A 26,949-nucleotide genomic window follows, 5' to 3' on the forward strand; every position below is an offset into this window, starting at 1 on the left:
AGCTGTTCCTCTGAGGTCTATTCAGTGAAATGATGTTTTGGTTACTTCATTACAACAGATGTTTTAAGTTTCACAGAATCTTCCCCTTTCACCTCCAATGTTACTTAAATTGATTATTCTACTATTGCCCTTTTAATTTTAGTTAAAGAGAGTTTGTTGTAAATTACTAAGCTCAGTGATATGTTTATCTGGTTTGTCCTTCCTTGAAATGCAAAAACATGCAACGAAAACCTTGAAATTTCAACTGTCATTGTTTATTACTGTTTTGGCTACATTCTCTACAATTTCAGCAGCATCTTAAAGAGACAGTTAATGTATCTTTATATACAATGAAAACAAAATGGCTTGCAACATCGGAAACAAGAGCAACAGTTTAACTGTACAATACTAAATGAAAACCTGTGGTAATACAGCCTCCTTCTTCTGCAACATGGACAAAATTACATATAGGTATTCAGCATCAAGAATGGGATAGTAAAAAGAATATTGAATGGGGGAGAGATACACTGTTCTGAAAAATAAGTTTCTACCATACAAGGCAATTAGAAAATGTTTCACATTTTAAAATATCTGTACAAGCCACAAGAAACATTTCCTTGTTGATAGGAACTTCCCAAAATGGAGCATAACCGTGAGCCACTTGTACATGTAGTATCAATGCGCTCTGCAGGTTGAGAACGCAATAAACTGACTGAAAGAACTGTACTGCATATTGCCAACACAGACCTGCTTTACATGCCTTGATTGTTAATGAATTACCTACTCTTAATCTCTCTATAACGTACAGTTGACTTGCACCTTAAGGAGGTCATTTGATTCTTTCGCAAAAGTAAAAGCAACGTCATTTAGCAGCAATTAAAAGCGCCTTGAGGGAGACTTAAAAAAAATACAATATCCAATTAGAAAAAGCCATACTTTAAACATTTGTACAGGAATAAGTTGCTGAAATTTAACTGAAAATGTGACATCTGTACAACAATTTACAATAGAGCTAGAAGGGAATTTATCATTATTCCTGCATAGAACATTATACATGACCTGTCTGCATTTGGTTTCATACTGTTGCTTGCTTTTATGAGAAGCCTGGAAAGTATCACAAGTTTCAATACCACAGCAAGTACAGTATTTTTAGAAAATTGAGCGGATTAAAAAAATTAGCAATCTGTTTGAGAAATAAGTACCAGGAATTCCATATCACCCTTCGAATCTAAATTCAGTGAAACACCACCACATTTTCGGAAGTACAAGCCTGAGTTGCCAAATAAAATACTACATTTTTATCTGAGGAATCTGATACAGAACACATCTTTGACCGTCTCACACTCCTTACTTTGGTTTCAAAAGATCAACGTCTTGGAAAGATGGCAGTTTATTTAGTTTATAACCAGGCACGGAATTTTTCCTGTGTTTTCAAATTTGCTCACTACCCTTTCTTATTTAAATAATGAAAAACTACCCTTCATGTTAGAACTTTCCAGTATCAACCAAATGTATTTTAAGTATTAAAAAGATTATTTACAATGTTCCCCAGAAAAAACTAAAAACCTTATCTTTAGTCTTAAACACAGTATACCTGTTAGTGTGTAACAGGCAGTGTCATCCTTCAACATTTAAAGGTATTTCTCAGAAGGGTACATTTATTCACAGTCCATAATCCATCCCAATCATACAAATGACACTATGTAGGAGGACGTCAGTCTGAAAACACAGTTATCAAACTCGTCCTGTGTAAAAACACTCAAATGCTTTCAAGCTCAAGTCTGCATCTGGAAACTACACAAAGGTATCATGCCATTCCTCGGGTGCAGAAATTTCAGTATGAAATAATGCTTGAAGTAGGTGGTGTCGGGGACGCTGCCAGCCCAGTCATATGCAAATTTCCTGAAGAATTTGATCTCCTCATATGAGGGAGAAGATAAGGGTCATTAGCCAGCTGGTGGACATCAAATCTATCCTCTTTTCGGTATGCTAAACAGCGTCTGATAAAGGCCTAGAAAAGCAACATGAAAAGTTACAATACCATTCTCCACATAATTACGTCTGCTCAGAAGTGAGTGTGTGTGTCCTCCTGGATAAACCAGCTTCTGAACAAATCCTTGTTCTTATGTAATTCAACTCAAATGAGAGTGTAACACTTTACTACCGAGTCCAAGGATAAAATGTAATGCCACAGCAGAAAAAAAATAAATCAGCAAATTAATTGGCTTCAAATAATCACACTTCAAATATGTATTTCCACATTTAGGAACTATATGTACAAGTAAAACGTTAGCATCACACACAATTAGAATTCTGCATGTGCTACCCCTGAACAGTTTAGTAAAAACCAGAAGGCAAATGTCAGAGGATTGAGAAAGTAGAAAGGAGCCCTAGAAGGAGCTTCTAAAACCGTTCAGCTGCACAGTAGATGAAGAGTAGATGGAAGATGCAGGGACAGGATTCCAACGCTTTGGTTGACCTTTGAAAGCTGGTGTTACCACATGTGCCAATGATGGAACAGAGCAAGATGTGAAATTTGACAACAGTAGTTGCCACGTTCAATAGGCATTCAATAACTAACAGACTATTTAAGAAACCACTGCCTGGCTGGAACTCCTTCCCTAGAAAAAAACTCAATCCCATCTGCTTAAAAATACTAATAAATTGAAAAAATTCTGTACCTAGCTTCAGGTCTGTTGTTGAGACACTGTGTTACCCTGTGTGTAGGCCCATACGCTGAATGCCAATCACTCTGTGCTGAGAGTTTCTGTCAAGTCTTATGTCTAGCATACGCAGAACATTTGGTCTCCTGAGAGCTTGGGCTTCAGCATTTAATGATAGAAAATCCTTATTACTGCTACAGAACTGATTAGCACATCATTACTTAATTTAGAAGTTAATTTAAAAGAATTACATATCTTTTCTTTGATAAATCTGTTCAGCTGTTTGTTCTTTGCTCCAATTAAAAACTGGAGATTAAAGGACAAAAATCTGTGATACAAGTTCCAAAGAATCCTGCTAGAATTTACTTCTATCATTTACATATCCAGCATGAACAAGGTACAAAATAAAGATCACACACATCTGTTAATATATATATGTATCCATATGTTCTTAGACATTATGTATTTAATAAAATTCTTCATAACAAATGAATTGTTAAGAGTTGTTTGCAAGATCCTTGGAGTAACAGTTTTTCTCTAAAATGCCTGTCAAATACTTCATGCTTCTGTGCCACTGCAGACACATTACTGAGATGCAAAGGAGAACATTGCACAAAATAGGAAAAAGTGAGGAGGATCAAAGGAGAGTTACAGTCTGAAAACTAACTAACAATGTCATTTCAGGTTCCATATTTATTTCATCTCCATGTTTTCCAAATCAGAACTTCAGTTTACAAGATGTTTTTTTTCAACTGCCAGGCCTATAAATCTGTAAGACAATTTGGATTCTACACAGTCATATAAATGGTCTGAATTTACAAGTTAAGTCTGAAATTGTTTTATAGCATTTCCACCGGAGAATAATTTTTTCTCTCTTACAGCTATCGTGACAATGGTAATAAGAGCAGAGAACACTGAAAGCTTATTTTAGTCTTTCAAACAAACAAACAGAACATGGAATACACAGAGAATGTAAAATAAGTTGCCAATTCTCCATGCTTTCCTGACATCCTCTATATAAAAACTACTAATGACAAAGAAACGCAAAGTTAAAAGACAGGGATATAAGCTATTACCATGTAATGTTATCAGTTATGTGATACGTATTTGTCAACTGCATTCAAGGACACAATTTTTCCAAATGGCAATGAAAACACAAAAAAGGCAAACAAAACACTCAACCAAACAAAAACCCAAAAATTCTTCAACCAAATTTTCGTAAACTTAACTGCAACTCACTCACTACCACTACTTGTAGAAAACATAACCAACTGAAATATACCACAAGCTGAAACAGCAGGCTTATGTACCGAAAAAACTTAATTGCTTGGGAAGCTACAGCCTCTAGAAATAGGTCTTCTTTCCTTTTAATCTTTAGAAGCTAAATCTTAACGTTCTTAATTTTTTTGCAGCCTATGTGCCAAATCTAAATATGTTTAACTAGTTGTTGAAACTTGAGCAGGCATTCAAAGTGGCATTTCTTTCACTAAGCACATCCCTACTGTATCTAGCCATGAATATATCTTTCAAAAACTGGGACAGTTTTACAAACAAGTAACACACATATAATATTTTCTTCCACATTCATGGAATTGGATTTGCGTCATTACGGATGCTCACAGCAGCAGTCATTTGGGAAATGACCATAATGTGTTCCTGAATGGCGAGTCTGTGGAGATGAGTTTGTCACTACAGATGTTGCAAAATAAGATTTTCAAATATGGGAGACTGCCATCCACACCTTTGTGGCAGATTAACTATTTTGGCACTTATTTCCTGAATCAGCATCAACGCATCTTATAGATTCTTAATCTTAAGAATTTACGTTTCAAACTTAGCTTTGAGTTAATACACACATACTATGACCTTTCAAGAGGAAGAGTGTTAGCAGGCATATCTGCCAGATATTTGGTAGTCAAACAGTTCTTCAAGCCAATAAGGCTGCAGAGAAAAACATTCACTATTTTCAGTAAGAGCTTGTTGCTGTCAGCAGAAGCGTTTCACAAGAACCTCTAGTGAGACAGACACAGTGAGACACATGGGGTCCTCTGGGAAAAAGCAAAGCAGACAATTTTTGAGGTGGCCTACTTTAAAGCCACTTGCAAATTTCTGCTATATATATATGTATATATATAGTGTCACTTTGAAGGACGTGATTTTAAGAAGTTGCAGAAGTTTGCTTCAATGAAAACATAAAAATACTAGTCTCCATTATGTTTTCCTGCGTGTTTAGTTACTACGTCCCACAGTACTCTTAGGTTAACAGAAATTTTACAGCTGAATCCTTTATGACGAATGTTTTAACTGATACTTAGAGATCATGCAAAAACTTACCTTGGCTTCATTGCTTACAACAGGTTTGACGGGGAACTGAACTTCTGTGGCTTTTAATATTGTATTTTCTTGTAAGATATCTTGTTGTGATTGATTGTGGCCAAATGGCTGAAAAAAAAAAAAGCATATGATTTTCTTCAAGAGAGTTATTCATCTACTTTGATTTCATAAATATTCATGCTATAGTAAGTTGTTGCAGTGTTAATACAAACTGCTAACCGTTCAGTAAATAAGAAAGTTTCAGTCAAGATTTTCTACATTTCTTGCAATATCAATACACACCACCAAAATGTAACACAAATAATTTTCCATGTAGATTCACGTCTTTATGACTATAATTCATAGGCTACTAGAAACAGGCATTTACACCACAACTCTGAAGATTTTCAAGCAAAATTTTCCTTACCTTTCTACCATAAAGGCATTGGAAAAAGATTACTCCAACTGACCATACGTCAACCTTATTAGAAATCTTTGGTGGCTCTTTGCCAACTACAAAACACTCTGGAGGCAGGTACCTGGAAAGCAAAGCACACATTTCAGTGTCTGCACGCAGATGCGTGACATCACCAGAACTCGTACAAACACAAACATTCACGTACACATCGCTCCTCTTTTGACAACTGTACAGCTGCCTGATGGTCTGCATTCCAGTGTCTCACACACCCATCAAAACTCACATTAGTTTTTTGTATAGTGAGTCAGTCTGTTTCACACAAGCACAAATACTAACATTATTTACCTAAGTGACCAATTATCACTTTTTTTTTTTAAACTGGGATCCTAGGTTAAATATGAACCTTCTCCATCTGTCAGAGCAAGAAAAGATGAAAGCCATATAGAACATTTCACAGCAAGGCCAGGTTAGGAATCAAAGATAACGTAGATATGGCTTAAAGACCTTTTTTATAAAGTTTTTAGTAAGAATGATGACATTAAGCAGAGAGGTATATGACAGACAAAGGTGATTGCTATTTCCATTCCTACAATCTGCAGGAAGCCGTACGCCAAAGAGCTGAAAGTTGGAAGAAGTTCCTGTGCCATTCCTGAATTACAAAAGAACTGGTGAAATGGAACCTCCTTTAAAAAAATCAGCAAAACCTCCCAAACATATAAATATGGGGGCAGTTAAGTATTACTGACTGTAATATCTAAAATTTATAAAGGCATAAAAACTATTAGAGCAGACCAGACATTCTTTCATCAACAGCATGTAAGGTTTTAAAACAAATTTTAAAGAAATTTTTGTGGAAATGGAAATAAGCACAAAAATGAGATAAGAATGCAACACAAATATGAATCTCATACAATATCACAAAATCTCTTCTGGAATACACATGTGCAGTTCTGATTACAACAGTCAAGAAAAACGAGCTTAAAATGATGCAAATGAAAAGAAAATTAATGAAATGATCTGAAGAACGGAGAGCATACAATACAGGGGAAAAAACTTGAAAGCTATAAAAAGACTAAGGAGCAAGTACAAGGAAGGGTAAGAACCTACTTCAGGGAGGACAGTGTTGGCACAGGAACAAGCAAGTATAAACTGGCCACAAATAAACACGGTCTGTAAATTAGAAGATTAGGTTTCTAATGATCAGAGAACACGCTTCAAATCAGATTACTGGGGACAAAACACTAACTAAATTTAATAGAAACGCCTGTAAGTTTACAAAAGAGATTGTGTGACCTAACTGGCTGGAAAGGCAGGTAACTGGACCCAGAGACTGAGGAAATCCCTTCCAGGACACCACTGCCAATGGTTTTTGTGATCTGCTCTAAACAGACTCATCCTCATCCTCTACCTCAAACTCCCAAGTATTTTACTCCTTAATGAAGATTTCGGGGTCAGAGAAACACAATTAGAAACACAGAGATTCATCATGAGCCTATAATAGTCGCAGACCTTTTCTCGTCTCTGAGTTCACAATACCACTAGTGCCTGTGGCTTTTTAGATGAAACCCAAAGGCCAAAATTTTTTGACATACATTCCTACAGTAAAATGTTTAAATTGGTGTTTAAATAGCTAAAGCATTTAAAAGGGTAACACTTCTAAAATGCTTCAACTTGAATAATCATCTTTTCACAGCATGTGTGCATTGGCATTTGGGCAAGAGTATGTGTGTCTTCTTTTCTAAAAAATCTGAAGGAAAAGGCAAAAACTTTATTATGCACAACTTCCAAATATGGGAGAAGGTGCAGAGCAAACGGAAATGACACTGACTCCTCTGTTTAGAGTTAAGGTTTCAGCTCCTGACTCTGATCTTGCTACAGGCAGAGTGAGAAGGGAAAGAGCAAATGAATTCACAAGTAATAACCCGGCCAATTTAGGCTTTCTGTTCCACCCACCCTGACGCAGCTACCGTGCACCCAGGCTGAAAGAGCTACTGTGTCATGAAGAAGCTGTATTTTTAGAGAGCAAATTCTAGAAACAGGGTTTCTGTAAGCAATGAAATCCTTTTTGTCATTCCTGTTCTGTAGCTCTAAAACTTCAGTTTTTTGAACAAGCATGCAAGTGCACACAGAAAACAAATCACAGCTGCTGAGCTGTCATTAACCTTTAGGATGGAAGAGTAAATACTCTTTTGTCCTAAGGACATTACCTGCTGGTAATCCCTGCTCTAAGATTTCCAAGGACTAAGCACCCACACTTAATCATCATAGCTCTGTCAAACATCTTCAACCACCTGCAGCCAAAGATTAAACACCTGCTTCTTCAGGGAAACCACATTTCTAAATCATAGTGATCATCTCCATGTTTTATATATATATAAAGATAAACACCACACACTGATGCTCTCTCTTCTTACTGGTTACATTACCATTCTAACATTTGGGAATATTCACAGTACCACACAAAAATCTTTGTTTGCCAGCCATGTTAATATTTTTAATCCTAGCTCACGCCAAATTTGTTTTATATGAGAGCATTTATGAAACCTGAACAATGACCCAGAGTCTAAAGTGCAAAATCAAACCAGGCATTACCAGTAAGTTCCCGCTCCCTGTGAAGTTAAATCCATTCCATCCACACCGTAGCTATCGTCATCCATTATTTTGGACAGGCCAAAATCAGTAATCTTTATTTCTCCACATGCTGTTCCATCTACAAGAAGGATATTACCTACCCAGGGAAAAAAAAAAAAAAATTATCTCAAAAAAAGCTAACAGAACGCTTTATTTTCAAAACCAGGTTCAATTTTCAGGAACACCTAACTTCATGAGGGGTAAGCGACAACTTTACATCATCTTTATATCGTCAAGTCTAGATTATCTATGACACATTTCAGTGCAGTCTCAGGAAATCTCTAGGTTATCATCATCACCTGAAATAGCTCCCTTAGCTGGGAGCTGGCTGGACAATGAGGAAACACCAAAACATCGCATTATACCAGTTACAATGAAGTTTCCCATTTTTCTGCCCAGAACAAATCCTACACTAGTGATTTCAGGGCTTGCACATGCCACAAAATTGTGCCAAGAAATTGCTGCAATACTATGAATCTTACTGCATGTGTTAAAGTTGCACGATAATTTTTTGATGTAAAAGTTATTTGATTAAGTTCCTCTGAGAACAAAAACTAATGAGACTAAGAATACATTCTGTACAAATCCATAATATGAGAGAAATCTATATGAACAATTTGTTACACAACAGCAAGCAAAGAGGCTGGCACTAAGAGTGACAAACCCCCCCGCTTGGAAGTGTAGCAGATTAAAGTACATGAACAATACAAGCATCATTCATGCAAGGTAGTAAAACAAAGGAATCAAGAGAGAATACTGTCACTGTTTATGACAAGGCTTATTATTCACTTTAAAAAACCCCTATGTAACGTCCTCTTTTGACGTGCTTACGCTGGGATGCTAAAAGTGATCGATTACTTATTTCAAACCTTTACAGGATAAAAAATACGTAAGGGAAAAATTATTTACACACCAGCATTCCACAATGATCAGATTGGACTGAGCCAACTAATGGTCTTACCTGTTTTCATTGCTAATTAACAATATACGTATCCTATGTACTATACATTTTTTTTCTACAAATTCAAATCAAAATAATACAAAGTCAAAAAGTTATGACAGGCATTTTTCCAAAGAGAAGAGAGATGATTTTGGCAATAAAACTAGAAAGAAAAATATACAGCTTTTTCAGTTGTTTACAATAAGACTGACATACCGAGAGAATTCTGGTACTTTCAGGCATGAATTACAAACAAAATAAAGGATTAAAAAAAGAAGATTTTTTCAATGGTAACATCCCTTATTTACCTGGTTTAAGATCATAGTGTATAATAGGGGGCTTGATCTCATTGAGATACCGTAGTGCATTTACAATTTGCATTACAATGGACCTAGCTTCCTTCTCTGACATCAATTTATGTTGCTTGAGATAGAAATCCAAGTCATTGCCTTCACAGTATTCTAACACCGTGCAAAACCTAGGATAGAATTTAGAGAGACAAAATTAAGTAATGTATCAAGCTGCACAATCAGAAACAGAGATACGTCGACCTAGTTTGATATTGGCAAGTTTAAGAACAGCTGCCTGAATATTAAACTATATGAATGAAACTGTTAATGAAACATGTGGCATAACTATAAGCTTATGAAAACTGACATCTATCAGAACACTCATACTCACCAAATGAGAAAATGCATTCATACTGATGAGATGTTAAGTTAAACCCTCCCCCCCTTATTTATGTAGGCACGTTTCTCAATAGAAAAATATTTTTTCTATCCCTTAAGATGTGACACAATCTCATGCAAAGAGGTGCAGCCCAGTGACCATGGGCTAGACTTAGGCTAATAACGCTCCTGATGTCATTTAGTCTTGGAAACTCGTCTAAGCTACAGCAGCCTTTCACAGCTGCCCTGCAGCAGCCCTTGCTCTGCCCAAAAAACGTTAACAGCTCTGCATGTCCCTTTCACCCTTGAGGCATCCTGCAGGGCTTCCTAGTCAGGTGTTGCAAAACACTGGTTTCATCACTTTAGAGAAGGCAATATTTAGCTGAGACAGAATTCTGCAACTAGTGCGCTTTACTTTTTTTTTTTTTTTTTTAAAGTCTGCTTAAGAAAACCCTAAACGCTCTGCTGAATGCGAGAGCATATTATTTTTGTTAAAATACTCTTAATTTCTGTTTTTCTAATAAACAGCACTAAAATCCTTGCCAAGTTGTAGAAAATCTATCATGTTATGTACTTACGTATCTGTATCCAGGGAGAAGTAGTCATATAGTTTAACTATCCGGGGGTGATCCAGTTCTTTGTGTATTCTAAGAAAACCCTAAACACTCTGCTGAATGCGAGAGCATATTATTTTTGTTAAAATACTCTTAATTTCTGTTTTTCTAATAAACAGCACTAAAATCCTTGCCAAGTTGTAGAAAATCTATCATGTTATGTACTTACGTATCTGTATCCAGGGAGAAGTAGTCATATAGTTTAACTATCCGGGGGTGATCCAGTTCTTTGTGTATTCTATACTCTCTGCAGGCGTGTCTAGAAGAAGATGGATACATTAACCTTCTACAATCAATAAAATGCTATTCAATTTAACATATGAAGCGTAAGTCATTAATATTTACTTGTGGTAGTTTTCTTTCTTTTCATCCCTCCAGCTTTTGTTAAGCTGGTGAATCTTCACAGCAGCATATCTTTGTTCATAAAGATCAAAAGCCTAAAAAAAGGAACCCACAAATATGGGAAAGTTATAATCAAAGATGATAAAAATAACACCCAATAAAGAGAGGAAAAAACTTGGCATGCAATTCATAAGTCTATTGACAAGTCTCTTGTAATGCTACCTCCCTCCACAGGTTAATCAAAGTTTGCTCAACTGGTGTTTAAAGATGATACCACATTACAATCCTTCTACTTATTTAGATCCATTCCCTCCCCCCAAAATTAGGCATACAAATGTACATGGCTCAAACATTAGATTTAGCAGACTCAATACACTCTACCTTGTATACTTCACTGAAGCCACCTCGGCCAAGTAAATGGAGTAACAAATACCGTTCATTCAACGTGGGATGATCTTTAAATCTCGAAAGAAAAAATAAAATTAATTCTATTAAAGGTATGAAAATAGAGTCTAAAATGTAAACCTCTTAGTATTACTTCTCAAATGGAGCTTTCTTTTTATTAGTAATATATAATATGCTGAACAATATTATACCATGTGTCACCTTATGGCACAACTATACAACATGGCCAATTTCAGTACCTTTTGACTAGTGTACAACTGCCATCATCAAGCCAGTCAATTCTGGCAAACTTTCTGTTATTTTTCTCTATTTTTTTTTGAGGATAAGAAAAGCATCCTTAAATTTAAACATGCGACACAAGGGCTCTCTCTCTTTGCTGTGCCAAATTTTAAAGAAGTCTCAAACTTCAGCTTTCTGGAACAGATGAGGAAGAAATTCTTCCAATTTCACACGAAACATGACCAAACTTGTCGTACATAGCTGCCTCTTTTTAACAAAATGGATTTTACATAACACTAAAAAGTTAACAAATAACAAGGAGCAATATGGAGAAAACACGCCAAAGGACTAAACATCTGCTCACACCCTAAGCAATAGCAAAAAAACACTCCTTCCAAACACAAAATGATGCTGCAGGACAGAGAAAAGGACAATACTCTCTCCTGAAACATGCTGGACACAAAATACATCCTTCCATCCAACCAGGGGGAAAGGAAGTGAATACTCATCACATTTCTAGTGCAGTGATGAGACAAATACTCATGAATCTAGGGCCAGCTGCCAATTTTACTCCATAGAAATCTTTAAGGAAGAGTTTAGAGCTAGTCTGACAACAGGTCATCCCATCCTTCCATGTTCCCCAGAGTTCTGGAGGTATGGTCATAGACAGTGAAGCATTTGAGGGAACATGCATAGTGTTGCTTACTGTGCCCCTTTTAAACATAAAACTTTCCTCTTCCTCACTATTGAGATAGTAAGGAAGAGGAAATACATATTTCAGTGCTAAAGAAGTTTTTTAAAAAAATCATAAACAGTAAGCAATGAACTCGGTGTAGAAGAAATAACAAATTTAGAGGTAGCATCATTATGCAATTCATGTCATGTGACCAGTAGCCCAATTCTTTAAAATCACACTCAACAAATTTAGATCTATATTTTCTTAGTCCTTCTATTACGTGTATGCCTCTAGTAGGGCCAGTCTTGTGAACATTACCACTCTTCCTTCTCTACTGCTGTTTTTGCTAGTCTGTGTGGCTCAGAACCCGCACCTTGCTGGTAGCCCTAGCATCACGTGGGCTCTAAATGCGACAGAGAAGCCCTAACCTGCACTCTCAACTTGTCCTGTTATCCCAGGTGTGGCTTTAAAGAACACAGGCAGATATACAAGTGTCTAAACCAGGCAATGTTTCTTGTTCTTCAAGGCTAGAACCCCAAACAGGAGAGTTTGTTGCCTACTTTATATTTGGGATGTTTGGGGAGGCCATGCCTGGGTGGAGGGAAACGTTTCTAGAACAAGGAAGCAGGCTCAACTTTACACCACAGCTGGATGCTGATGAATACCAACAGGATTTGAGTTGAGGATTTGAGCTGCTTCGCTTCAGAACCCTCTCTCTTATCAAATGGCCAAGTTGCCAAGGCATGTTAGGAAAGACAGCAGCAGCTATAGACCTAAATTACTTCTCCATTGCTTTTGTCTTCTACATTATTAGTGTCAGCTGCAGCTTGGCCACTTGGTAAGTACCCAAGTCTAAGCTCCCACAAAAAACATGAACACACAGTTTAAACTTTTCATTTTGTACTACACAATATGTCAACACTGGCTGCAGAAAATGAGCAGTTAAGCTGCAGTATTCTGCTTTTCCACGTCTTGTAAGTCTGGTTTCAGGTGGGACTCTAATTTCGACTTCTTTGCCCCACATACACAGTATTTACATAGTCAAAGCCTGTGATTTTTTTCTAGCACTTACTCCTCCTTGTTGAGGGATCCTTGGAAAAAAAAAAAAAAAAAAAAAAAAAAAAAAAAAAAAAAGGCAAAAAATCTCAACAACCCCCCACCTTTTCTAATGCAAACACTGAAAATTAGAAAAGTTTATCGTTTAACCTGCCAAGAACTGCCTCTTCATTTGTTGTAGGACATTTATTTTTTACAAAAATATTCTGCCATCAAATTCTAAGCATCAACACCCTTTATTTTTCATATCCAAAACACAACACCAATTTAGCTATCAATTAGCACTAAAGCCACATGTTAACAAAAAATTGCTGTATTCCTGTAGCGTCGGTACAGGGACCATTAAAGCAGTTAAGTACGGTTTCACATCTTGTTGCTTTAATGTTTAAAAGTCTTAGCGTATTTTATTGTGTCTAAAAAGTAAAAAATAAAATAAAATCCTGAAGTCTTAAGGCTACTGTTTCATAAACATTTCACTAGCGCAGAAAGAAGCCCAGTCCCATCATCTCCTTCCTCTTGGCTGCTTGTTCCACCCATGCACTGCCCTCTCTCCTCATGGCAGCAGAAGCATTTTTGAAATTTGAAAAAAGAACTAGATCAGGAAATTGATCCAGGGGTAAAATTAATGCAGAAAAACAAACCACAGCAGCTGGTTTTAACTTGGATCAATTTCCAGCATCTGTTGAGTAAAGAAATGCCATTGCAAGCATGTGAAAGAAAACAGGGCAAGGGCATAATGAAGAAGTCAGGGATAAACAGGACCACTTCCTTTCAAGCAACAGTGCCAGCCTGAAGTGCTGGTGAAACTGTAATGTTTATGTTTGTATTTGCCATCATGGAAAACAGACTAATTTTTTTAGTTATGTAATTATTACTTTGAAATCTATGTAGCAAAAGCCAATAATAAATGACAATTTAACATTATGATATATTGCCATGCAGGCTCAAGTACAAAGTAACATTTACCATAACATGAAAGACTTTGCATTCATCTTTTTTCTATTAGGTACCTGTACCTGGTAGGAATGAAATTACAGTGCAATAAAACCAAAACCAATTTTAACTGCATCACAAAATTGCTGCTGTTGCATCAAACCTTCCTCCCGTTTTCTTGCACTGTCAGCTAAGTGAATTGCATTAGGTTCCCTTACAACACTTTTCTTTAGCCTAGTAATACAGTTTAGCAATTTTTTGCTCTCCTGGACTATAAACTGTGTATATATGTTATTTCTTGCATATTCAATAAAGCCATTAATAAGTTTACCAAATTATAAGTAATTCTATTTTAAGTTTAAATAAGTTGGTGTTTAAAATATATACAAAACCAAAGAAAAACTTATGAACCAGCCTCTCTTCTGTAGGTAAAATGTGATTTTAGAGCATTATTGTAAAAACAGACATGCAAAATTAAGACAGTAAGTCTCTTACTGTGAATTATCTTCATTATTTATTCTTTTCAGTTCTCTTATGTGAAGATTCCTAACTCTTTCCAAACGTTCAAGTTCTGCTTGTATTTCGGCTTCCTCCTGCAAATGAAAAGAATGAAATATAAAAGCTCATTTACTCCCCATTTGAAAAGGATATTTTTACCCCTGCATCAATACCAGTGGTGATGGAGGAACATTACATTACAAAACCCCGCTGAACTGGAAGAAAGCACTGCTTTTCTCTTAAAGCCGGAAAAATTCAGAAAGATAAGGCAAAAGCCTGTTTCAAGGAACTTTTCTGTCCATGAACCCACAGGTAATGGGATGTTCACAGTTTTGTTCTGCACTGTAGGGATGCTATTTGAAATAAGAGGCAGCTGGGTTTTGTACCTCAGCCAAGGAGAGAAATTATCTGGGAAGCGGTCTGAAATTGATGTACAAAGAAGAAAAAACTGAGATATGTGCAGTTATAGATTTTGTAGAAAACGATAAATTAAGAAAAAGATGCTTAAAATATTTTGAGGCTGAAGTGCAAATAAAAAAAAGAATAAAAGAATAAGTCATTACAGCAGAAATGTTCTTAAAGTGTTGATACAAGACACCAAAACCAAGCTAATTTAAAATGATTCTTCCATTCATATCTTATTAAAATTACAAATGTAGAATGTTTATTGCCTGAGATTTTGAGTGCAATTTCAAAAGAAGCATGTCAGGTATGAGTACATTCCGTAACCAATTTCAGGACTTGAAATCATCTCATCTTTATGCTACGTATTAGAGAACACTGAAATAGTAGTTTATTCATTCTCTAAGAAAGTGAAGAATTCACGATGACTATGCATCTATACTTGAAGTGAAAAACGTATGTCCATTGAAAGACACTACAGAAAGGATTATGTTGATTTCAGAGTTAGCAGCCTCTAGAACTTGAAAGTTTGAATAAAGGGGAGACAAAATTGGTCCATACCAGAAAGTTCATAATTACAGAATTACTCTATCTGAAAAGGAAAAAGGCAGCCTGGCATCTGATATATATTTTCTTAGTAGCAGTCCCAGTGGAAGCAGTGCCCCACATCATCTCTTGGTATTTTGGCACAGCCTCTTGTACAGCCACATGGTGAACTGTGGAAACTGGAAAACTAATCAGTCTTTTCTTTTTTAGAAAACAAAACAAACAAAAAAACTCCCAAGCCTCATAAAAAGATGCATGTTTGGCTTTTGAAAGAAGCTAGATCAGTTCTCCAATCCAATTTACACTGTGACTGTACAAGCTGGTGGTGCTGGTAAAAGCAAGAGGGCAACAAGTCATGGCACAAGGGGACGGAGTCAGAAGTCAGCAGAAGGGAGAGAAAATGCTGTAAAGCTGGTATTTCCAAACACTGTATATCATAAAACCACATCCCGAAACAACTATATTTATATAATCTAAAACACACATTCAATGACCACATTTCCAATGAGTCGAGGAGTCCAGACCAGATGATTTCAGTGGATAACCTGAATCCCTCCCCATAAATGAGGGAAAAAACCTCTCATCTCAAAACAAGATGCTAGATGAATCTCCATTCAGAAAACAAAAATCAAATTCCTAATAATTTAAAAGCTGGACTAAGTAATGCTAATCTGAGTGGACCATTTGTTTTTCCTAACATATAGTGTCAAGGTTGGTTTTCCCCCCCCCCATTTATACAATGCTAAACTCTTTTTTTTAATATTTAAAATCATCCTTGTAGTTTTCTGTTAAATACCCTGAAATTATATACAGCTCCTCATAACCCAATAGTTCTTTATAAAGAATTCTAGCCCTTTCCCCCCCTGCAAAAGGCCACACACTTATACACACACAATTGTCTATGTTCTTCCCAAAGGCTGACAAAAAAAAATCCATCAGTTATGCCTCTTTTGGGCTTTTTTGTTCATATATTATGCAATTCAGTGGTTCTCAAAATGTGGTTCATAGGCCAATGTTAGTCCAAAGAGAACTGGCTGGTTGCATTGTTTCCAGCTGTTATTTAGGACACTCAGGCTGTGAATACCTTTAAGCAAGAAAGAACCAGCTTAGCTGCCTCAGGTCACTGCTATATAAAAGGAAGTGAGAAAACAAGAGCCTCTCTCCAGGACCAAAGCTGCTAGCTGGAAAAGAATTTCCTGGGGAGCAGAAGGAAAAGAAAACCGGTGGTGGCAGCATGTACAGGGCACCAAAAATACAAGCACCAGGAAAGCATCTGGAGAGTGAAAAGGAAGAGGAGCAGACAGCAAAACAGCATATGCAGAAGAAAAAAAACGTAACCAGCAAAGCAGCACTAGGAAAGACATATAGCCATGTATAAAGATAACAAAATTGGTTTTCTTAGTTAAAACAAAGTACTGCATGTAAGAATTCAAATGCAAGTATGTTTTTATATTATTGGTTTTAGATATATTCAAATGTGATTTGCTAAGAAATAACTTTGTTTCCCCACTGGCATTTAGTTAAGGAAGTTCCTTCTTATACAGGGTACCCCAGCATTGATGCTTAAGGTGAAAACAAAATTGGGGTATTGAACAACTTTGTAACAGCTTCCTTCACATGTCACTTGAAATTTCCATTAGACTTCAAAAAAGTTAAAGCATGGGAAAAAATCTACAGAATTTCATGTGAACCTAGTGCTGCTCCTAAAGCACTATCAACCATGAACGATGTGGGCAGTCTACTTCACTAGTGCCAACAAGTTTATATGCAGATTCTCTGCCACAGATTCAAGTACTTTCTTGTCATATTCTTTACCAACAGCACCACTGTTCAAGAGGCCCAGTTCAGTTTGTTATAGCAGAATTTTTAACAGGTGACTTGTACATTTGAAGAGAACAAGCCTGAAACAGACTCTTGCAACATTTCAAGGGGAAAACCACTATGACCTATTTTGACTGAATGCAAGAACTACTGCTCAGCAGATAAAGGTACTTTCCTTTCACACTTGTTGAGGTGTTTCTGCCTGCTTCTACTCTCATTCCTTTTCACAGGTTATTCCCCTAAAGGTTTGCTTGACTACACAATAGTTTGTTAATATTACAATTATTACACAGATTTATTAGAATGATGGGCTTCAAGAAAAAAGTCCTACTTGCTTTTTTTCCAAAAGTGAAAAACTGGAGCAAAATATCTGACTGCAAAAATAATTTAAGATGCAGAGAAAAGATTTTCCATAAAAGTAGGAAAATTATGTTCTCTCTTGCAATAGGTAGTATGCTAACCGGTAACAACCGAAGTGGATACTATAGATGATCAAAACATCATGCTCGTTCAGAAATGCAATGCTTTGTAAATTGGACCTTTTTAGAGGTCAAAAACTCATGTAAAAAGCCCATTTATCAAACTTGGCTGACTCCACTTCCTGAGCTCTGAAACAAGAGCGGTATTGGTGGCACCATCACTGTTACAGGGATTCAGGGAAATCAGTACAGTGTTACACTGGATGGACTTACTACTACTGCTCTGTACTCACAGTGCTTACGGTAAGTTGAACAAAAACAAACAAATGAAAATAAAAACACAACAAAGGAGGAAAGCCACTATTAGGCATAAAATTGTACACCAGTTTTAGTATTATGTTTTCCAATCAGAAACCCGTCTCCTTATTTTGATAGTACTAGTTTTTATAGTTTTGGGCGTGATGAAAGAAAATTTTATAGTAACAGACCATACGCATACCTTTTTGAGATGTCCTAATCGAAGTTTGAAAATTTCCTCCTGTTCGTGATACTCTGCTAGAGTCAAACTGAAAAAACAAAACAAAACAAGCATGTAATTATAGCTTTCATATGATGGTAAACAAAACAATAGCATTCTTACTTAAATACTACAGTAAATACAGTATCTTATGTTAATTATTTACTACAACAATACTAGGACTGCATTTTTGAACCCTCTGCATATCTTGGTTTGTAATTTCAGGGTCAAAACATACTTACAGAATGTTTCTGTGTCTGGTATTCTGGAATATTAACTGCCTCTCCCTCTGGACCATTTCTGTTCTCTCAGATAGCCTGTTACATTATCTGGGTGCACCCTGAATCATATCACCATTCCAGTATTTTAGCTGATGCTACTCCAACTGCTTGGTTCTCAATTCTAACACTTAATGAACCAAAGGATGAAGATCCAGAAACCAACTAGACAAGACTGATAACACTGGATTTTAAGCTGTGATTTAAAGAACATAGTGTAAAACCATATATTCCAAGTTCATTAACACTACATTTTGCATGAGACCACAAATTCAGTTTTGAATTGGCATGCAACCCTTTTGCTTGTTCTCTTTTCATCTTTCTTTGAGAAAAGATTCCTGGCTACAATTAATTCAGCAGTCCCTCACTTTCTGTACACTTGCTAGGACACAAAGTCAGTTATGATCCAGAGGATCTAGGCCATTCACACAGTTTAGCAATTAAGAAACTCACAAACTGAGTGTGTGCCGTATCCATCTGACAAATTAACAAAAAAGACACAGAAGACAAACCACGAAAGAAAAGAAACCAAAGAGACTTCCAGAAAAGAAACCACACATCTAAGATGAAGGGGATCAGGGCATGGGGAAGGAGAAAAGGTATGGCCTCCTTAAAAGGATTCACACAAATCCCTACAAACAAATTTAAATTAAACATTTTATTGTTTTGCCTAGATCTACTATTTCTTGCATGATGCAACGCATCATGCAAGTCCATCACAAAGTCCATATTTTAGTGGGTTCAGTGATAAACTATTCTGGAAAGGTAAGTTACACAACGTGTTTAGAAGGCTATACATGCAGTTCATATTGCAAGTCTAAGGAACTAGTGCCTTGAGAATCACCAGTAGTTTCCCCGGTGATGCGGGACACCAGAACAGATTTCTCTTACAGAAATGCCCACTTCTGTAAAATCTGCAGAAATTTAATAAACTGTAAGACTTTTCTTCCCTTTTAAATTTAGATGAAGCCTACCACAGTTCTCAGAATTCTAAGCCCTGTATTTATTGGGTCTCAAAAGTTGTTAATAAAGCAATGCATCTTTTCAGGACAGAATTTCCAAGAACCTGTAAACAGCTTTACAAGATGGTAGTTATGTCATCAACCTTCTGGTCTATAATGTATAGAAAACACTCAGATCAGGTGGCAAAAGCACCCATGACCACACCCTGTCAGAATTTGAGAAGGAAGAGATCCTTTCTTTTAAGAAACATCATACAAAGTTACCCTGCATCCTTTTTTCCCCTACTGGAATAAAAAGCAGCCTTGTATTCCAGTCAACAGAACAATCTGAAGGCAATTGACTGAGGAAATTTGCCTCTCCAAGAAAGGCAAAAGGTCCCTTAATGCCAAATTTTGGGACCGAACGTTTATATTATTTTCCTGGCAGAACCTCCTCTGGGTTTAGACAATTTAAGCTACATCTTAAAAGAGACATTAAAGCAAGTGTGAAATGGGGCGTCTCAATAGCTAGGAAAGCTGGCAATGCATTCTCTGTACAGTTCAAACAGCGAGAAACCTAAGAAAACAATGCTCTAATGCATCTGCTAGGCCTATCAAAGAGAGCATCAAGGCCACACTAGAGAACTCACAGCAGCATCCCTAACATTTTTTCAATACTTCTACTCAAACAGCAAACTACTCTAAAATGGATTAAGTTCTCAATTAAAAAAGACAAAGGATCAATGCCAGTGTGTACGAGGTTGAACACTATTCTTTCCAGATTCTTGTCTGCAGTATAAATTACAGATTTGTACATTTCCAGAAACACAGACAGTGAAGTTTGTCTCAGAAAGAAGAGTATTTAGGTGGCTTAGCAAAGCTGAACCACAAGTAAAACACCCCGAAAATACAAAGCTTATGACATGAACTTTCAGAATTTTTATTGAACACCAAAAGCCCTAAAACCATAGATCCACCGACAAACTGGCATAATATAGGAAATCTGGTCCTTTTTATAAAACCTCAGCTATCTATGCAGAGTTATGACAAAGTGCCTAGACAGCTCTAGCAAGTACTGCCTTCCAAACAGTTCTTAAATAGTCCTACTGAGCACAGAGCACAAATTAGAGGTCATATTGAAAACATTAAGACTTGAAGTCACTCTTTCCATATTTCCATGCTATATCCCAATGAATTGCTGTTTTCCATTTTTCTATTTCCTTACAAATCTAACTCTATTAGAGGCACAGCATGATCACAGCAATTTGAAACTGTCATTACTGACCACCACATTTTGGAGGAAGGTATACAAAACATTGAACTGCACAGAGTCTGGATTTTGTTTTATTTACTTATGAAAAACAAAGCTGCACTCCACCGTATTGAGAAACATTTAGCTTTTTTTTTTAGAAGTAGGAGTTTATTACTTTTTATCTATAAATAAACTGCACTTCATATTCATATTAAAATAGCATACAACAAAGAGCAGTAAAACAATGACAGTGTGTATGCTGTCTGTTTTCTGGTTATAGGCCACCACCCTGCTGCACAGGCTGAACACATCCAGCCTAGAGACTGCTTCCCACCTGCATCCTCCTGCCCAGCGTCTTTTGCAAGGCTGCAGCACTCTGGAAGAACCTTCTGAAAACACAAATCACCTAAGAGACACCATCATTTCCCACAGAAGGGGTTGCTCCTCCATCCCCTGAAACATGCAGGTCCCATGAGATGTGGAGGAAGAAAGGTTCAGAAGTACAGGGGAGGGACATCAGCCAGAAACAGGCTGCTGCCATCCACTAAATGAACTTAAGTTGGATAGTCAGGCTTGAGGCTAATATGAGGAGTTTCCCCCTTCTTGGGGAAGAAGGGCAGCTGGGAGTAGGTTGCATGAACTAATCTGATAACAGTCTGGTCCTGACTGTGATCTTTTTTCACTCAAAATTACTGTGCAATAAATGCTGTATTGTAACTGTCCACAGCCAAATGAACTATCATAAATGTGCAATGAATTCCTGAAATTCCCAAAAAGAGCACTGGATGTATTGTATGCATGTATTGTAATTTTCCTGTGACATGAAGGTGACACTGGAAGAAAGCGGACAGCTTACTTGGCCTGAAAGGTTTGATTACCACTAATTTAAACATTTTTCTTCATTAGAAAAAAATAGGCCTTCCAGTCACTTTACAATGTTTTCACAGCCAAATTTCAAAGGCCTTGACAAAGCATGCATGGGTAGACATAGCCAATCTTCTTTGCGCTTCTCCCTCACAGGTTCAGGCAACACCTTCTTCTACGATCAAAACACTCTTACTAGTGGGTACAGACAAGACAGAAAAACAAAATGGCCATGTGCTCCTTGGTTGTCATGCCAATCAAGCCTGGCACATTTACAACTGTATCTGCCCACACTTTTTCCCAGTTGAAAAATCATCCTTAATATATAGGCACAGCAGAATGCAGCCATGCCCCAAAGAGTCCTACACACATCCAGTACAAGTTTTTGGCTACAAAGAGCACTCCTTTATTGGTCTAAGCCTATTCTCACTCTAGTTCCTCGAATTTCTACAAGGACCGGCAGACACTGACCAAGTCAAAGCCTTCCATGAGGTCTTTTCACCCATTGTTTCCATGTTTGCCTTAGAAAGAGACTGCCTCAGGAAAGGATCTGTCTTTACTTGTCCTGTAAAGCCCAGACACATTGTTGGCACTTCAGCATGAAAAAGTTTCTGAAAATATTTTTATTTGTTCCATACAGAACAGAATGCTCTCTCTAAATGATGCATTTGTTCAGCTACAGTAATAAAATCTGCCAGCTCCCTCTGCCCTCCTATTCCAAATCACATGCAGGGACAAGGATGGATGCAGACTCCCATGGACAAACTGGGAAGCAGAGGAAGAGGTGACTGGGAAGTTAGTACAACTGACAGGGCTGAAGCTGCACAGGAGGACTACACCATCTCAATTAAGTAAAACACTGCTCCTAGAAGTAATTGTCTCAAAGTGGAGACTAGCATTATAGTCACTCAAGTCTCCAGAGAATTTGGAATAGTTTTCAAATAGATTTCTCCAGGGCTAGGAAGACAACATCTTCAAATGAATGTTTTTTCTTTAAATAATTTCAATTTATTCCTTGCATGTAAGACTAATAAAATTACTTTGCTTAGTAGGAAAGAGATCTCTCAAAATTGAAATGACTTTGTAGTTTTGGTTTGGGCCACAAAAAGGGAAAGAATGATGGAAAACCAGCACAGTGTTTAGACTCATCTGTTGCCTGTTATTTAAACACCAAACCCACCATTAACTCACAGGACACTGGCAGATGGCCACTTTTATACTAATAACTTTAAAAGAAAAATTTTTGCACTGAATTAATATCAGAGACCATAGTATATTCAACTAAGCTAAAACAATGCCTCGGGCAACACCTTCAATCCGTCTGCAAAAAGTTAACACATGTTTTGAGAAAGGGCTTCGATAATACTGCTTGCTAAAAAACCATGGACCACTTTGTCTTGTCAATACCTGCAGCTGGAGATATTTTCTAAAGCAAACATCACAGTGGCAGAGAAACTTGTTGCTAACAACTGCTAGTAAGTTGTTTGTTTGTTTAAAAAAAGATCTGCCTAATCACTTGCAAATATGTTATGATCATTTACTACTGGTTTAGTTCATTAAATCTCAGGCAGCTCTTCATTTCCCCATGCCTCATATAAACAGAACAGCTTCCATTTGGCTATACTAATTAAGATCATTACTTTCGAAGTAACACAGGAACAGTGATAAGCACAATGTAATAGAAGGAAATCACATATAGCAGATGACACGTTTAGTCTAAAATGGAAATGTGCAATTAATAATTGTTTTACCAAGATACACAAAACATATTTAATTCTGTACTGAGAAACAGAGAGGAGTGCAACACATAGTACTGCTACATAAAATTATAACAAATCCTAAATACAAACATTTAAAAAACCCTTTCAAGTAAAGGCCTAAGAGCATGATGTGGGTTAATGATTCTGTGACCTCAGGACACATTACAGAACTTCTCAAAGGTCTGAACCAAAATTTATCATATGGGCAAGCAATCTCATATCTAGATGATAAAATGATCAAATTAGGATACTTAAAGGCAACACACTTTAGATTCAATAACAGCTTAAATTTATGCTAGCGTAACATATAAAAGGGCAATCCTGATTGTTCTCTTGGCAATTCCATAACCAGCAATCATTTTCATGTGCCATTTAACATGTAACTCGTTAAGCCAAGTGAAATGAAAATCTGAACAGTTTTTAGTCATTTGGAAATTATCTAGAACTGCGTAACACCAGAAAATATTCAGAAGTCTATTATCAGGAATTCCTCTTGTCCTACTTAATGATTAGAATATGTATTCCGTATTTTCCCCAAAATGTGTATTTTATCACCTCCTAAAGCAGCAATAAGATTATAGAAATTTATCATGTATGAAGAAATGCCCAAATTAAAAATTATGTAATTTTTCAGGTCTTTTCCATTACTTAAATGTTACTAAATAACAAGAGCTATTACATACAAACAAAAAGGTATTTTTAACATGATGGTAATCTTTACCGTACTATTCAGAAGTATTAATTATGTTCTAAGAAGAAGAAAAGTAGGCACTAAGTACTACTAAAGAACCAATTTGAGCGATGACTCCTCAGCTCTCTACCAACACACACAAGTACCACTAATCAGGATTTGCTTACATTGCCAGCCTTACTACTATATTTTCATGATATTTTTGTCACAGCCAAAAAATTTCACAATGTGAGCTTTAAGAATGATGCATTATGCAAAACATATGCAGCTGTCTTCAAAGTGATGGTCCAAACATACATATTTTACAGATCTAACCAGAGCTATTTATTTAACCGCCACCCCTAGAGGTATAAATTACTACCATCACAAGTGAGAGGTGACAGGTGACCATGTTCAACACATGTTGCCGCCTTCTGCAATGTAACACAGATTAATCTAACAGTCTTTTTAACCCTAGTTATTTACTTTTTATTTAAGCCGACTAGGAGCAGACACACTATCAGCTGCTGCCTCTTAGCATCGCGAGCAGTAACTAGTATCTCCAAGCAGCAACTTCTTAAAATACTCAACTTAAATGTCAAGAACACATCTGTCTGTGCCTTGAATTATACCATTTCTGTCCGCAGGGAAAAAATGGCACTTCGAAAATGGAGAAGTCTTTGATAGCTCTCAATTTTTATGTTTAAATGACAAAAAAATTCAACATTGTCAATATGTGAAACAGGATCAGTAACTTCTGACAGTTGCTCTCAGAATCTACCATTCAGAAGGGAAATTTTTTTTTTCATTTGTTTTTAGAAATGTCTTCAAATACTCAAGTCTGAAAAAAAGCTTTTCTTGTCAGCTAAAGACTGTTATATGAAAAAATGAAATCATCTCTAAGTAAAGGAGAGGCTCCTAAAGCAATGTGGATCAAGAAAAGTTCAGTAGGTGTGACATTGCAAGAGCAGGAAACCAGAACTAGGACTCCTCTAGATGAGGAAAACAGAAGGAACAATGCACGAACACAGAATGGGCCTTTCTCTGGTGACTCTACCAAAAATAAATTGGGCAACTGTACGACATCTTCATAGGCAGTGGTGCAAATTTTCCTAACATCAGCAAGTCCTCAGTGAGAATATAGCTGCTGAATATACTGAGTGGCTTTTTATGCTGTTGTTTGAATAGAACTCACACAGACAATATCTGAGAATTTATGTAAAAGACTGATTGAAATGTTAAACTTACAGCTGTGGTAAATTGGGTCTAACAAAGGGATCGTTTTCTGCCCCATTCACAGCTTTATTTTTCCTCTGCTTGGGTTCAGAATTGGCAGATGGTGCCTGAGAATTATTTGTAGTTGGAGGCTTTCGCTTGGCCAGGAGCTTTCTTTGCCTTTCAATGTCTTCCCTTTGTTGATTCACCCATTCTTGCTGCCTGTAAACCCCAAAAAAAAGCTTTATTAAAGTTTCATCATTTTGCATTTTTAAAAGAACTATCTTTTTAACTGGTAAAACATTATGAAATTAAAAAAAAACAACTTACTATACATGTGAAAATGTTTCCTAGGAAAAAGAACACCAATTTGCTTCATGAGGTGGGAAAACTTTGGCAAAGTTTTGGCACAATATATTTTTGAGACATGTGGTTTTGTTTAGTTTTGGTGGGGGGAGGGGTGTTTTGTTTTTGAAAGTGTTACACATGAAGAAGAAAAAAAAAGTAGTATCTGAGCTGGGATACCTTCTTTTATACCATCAATATAACGAAGTCAATAGAGACTACTTCACTCTTACAGGCCAAATACCAAGTTTGATCTGATCCAAATAAATCATTAGTTTGGTTGTATGGCAAACAATTACAGGTTTTATGCAAAACACACCGACAGATTGTTTTTAAGATTATCTTAAAAAGCAATGCCAGCAGCAATCACATAATGCTAAGACTACATATTGCCCCTCAAAAACTAAAATCTTGGTGAAATTACTTTATTTATATGTGCGTGTATATATATAATCTCCAACAGACTGAGTCAGTTTATATGTGCGTATATATATATAATCTCCAACAGACTGAGTCAGACTTGTTACCAAAGAACATCTTTTAAGGCATTGCATAATTACTTTACCATCTCTGATGGTCTCCCAGAAACCTTTTCCTTGTCCCCATTTCTGCTGAATTACCTGTTGCAGCAACTCTTTTCCAGGTGGCTGCTCTCCCCCACCCACTTGCACTAGGCCCTATCTGAGGCTGCCGGATTTGTCATTCCTCCTTCATGGCACCGAAGAGACGGATGCTGAAAAAGCTGCTGCAGTGACCAATGTGCAGGCAGCACCTATGTGACCTTTATGTGGGTTTCATTTATTCTCACCCATGAGGACTTTACAGTCCTCATCTGCCCCAATGATCCCTAGTGATACATGGTTACCTGAGTGAAAAATGATTAATTTTATAGCTCTTTCTACCAGATGAGCCGAATAGTTATGTGCCACTCATTTAGTACATTCATGCTTGTCTGCAGATAGTTAAAATCAAGTGAAACCAGACTGTCTTTCAAAGACACCCAGCCTTAGTATTCTCTCAGTGGATTAAGGGAGTTCTGTACTGTATTCTCAGTCTTCAAAAGGCAAAGCAAAATAAGTCTGAAAAGCTGCTCAAATCCTAGAACCTTAGTAATAAAAAAATCCACTAGAGGGAACTAACAATTAGTGAGAATTTCAAGAACACAGCATTTACTAACTTCACAAGGTTTTGAAATGCAAAGCCATCTGTCCACTGTTCAGTAAATGAAGCACCATGACGAACTGTTGTAAAATGCCCCAGGCGTAATCTGTCTTGCATGCTCTTCTCTCTGCTCGCCAGCTTTTCCTGTGTGCTCTAAGAAAACAAAAAAAAAATTCATATTCAGTAATACTATAATGTTCAAAAAGTCAGCAAAAGTTCTTTTTCCTCCATCAACTTTCTAACAGAGGGATAAAAGGAAAGCAGATGAAAATCTCTTTTATTACTTTACTCCATTTATTTTAATATTTGCAGACCTCAAACATCTGCACTTTTCAGAATTGGTACTAATGATAATTGGTGCATCAAAAAAAAATTGAGTTTGACTCAGTTTTCCTATAAAGTT

The 26,949-nt window shown here is 36.7% G+C and overlaps 1 protein-coding gene across 1 annotated transcript in view; it reads right to left on the reverse strand.

Moving 5' to 3' along the window:
• Positions 1-232: 232 nt before the first annotated feature.
• The window catches only part of TLK1 (tousled like kinase 1), a 60,778-nt gene continuing 34,061 nt past the window's right edge, over positions 233-26,949 (reverse strand). Inside the window, exons 10-21 of the mRNA XM_014954342.1 lie at positions 26,563-26,699; positions 25,074-25,262; positions 18,043-18,109; positions 14,353-14,450; positions 10,950-11,031; positions 10,572-10,663; positions 10,396-10,485; positions 9,253-9,422; positions 7,966-8,101; positions 5,383-5,494; positions 4,977-5,084; positions 233-1,990 (exon numbers count right to left, since the gene is read on the reverse strand). Coding sequence (XP_014809828.1) covers positions 1,814-1,990; positions 4,977-5,084; positions 5,383-5,494; positions 7,966-8,101; positions 9,253-9,422; positions 10,396-10,485; positions 10,572-10,663; positions 10,950-11,031; positions 14,353-14,450; positions 18,043-18,109; positions 25,074-25,262; positions 26,563-26,699 — 1,458 coding nt within the window. The 3' untranslated portion in view covers positions 233-1,813. The remainder of the gene's footprint in view (positions 1,991-4,976; positions 5,085-5,382; positions 5,495-7,965; positions 8,102-9,252; positions 9,423-10,395; positions 10,486-10,571; positions 10,664-10,949; positions 11,032-14,352; positions 14,451-18,042; positions 18,110-25,073; positions 25,263-26,562; positions 26,700-26,949) is intronic.

The sequence above is a fragment of the Calidris pugnax genome, unplaced genomic scaffold (assembly GCF_001431845.1).
Source record: "Calidris pugnax isolate Ruff unplaced genomic scaffold, ASM143184v1 scaffold103, whole genome shotgun sequence".
Taxonomy (NCBI): Eukaryota; Metazoa; Chordata; class Aves; order Charadriiformes; family Scolopacidae; genus Calidris; species Calidris pugnax.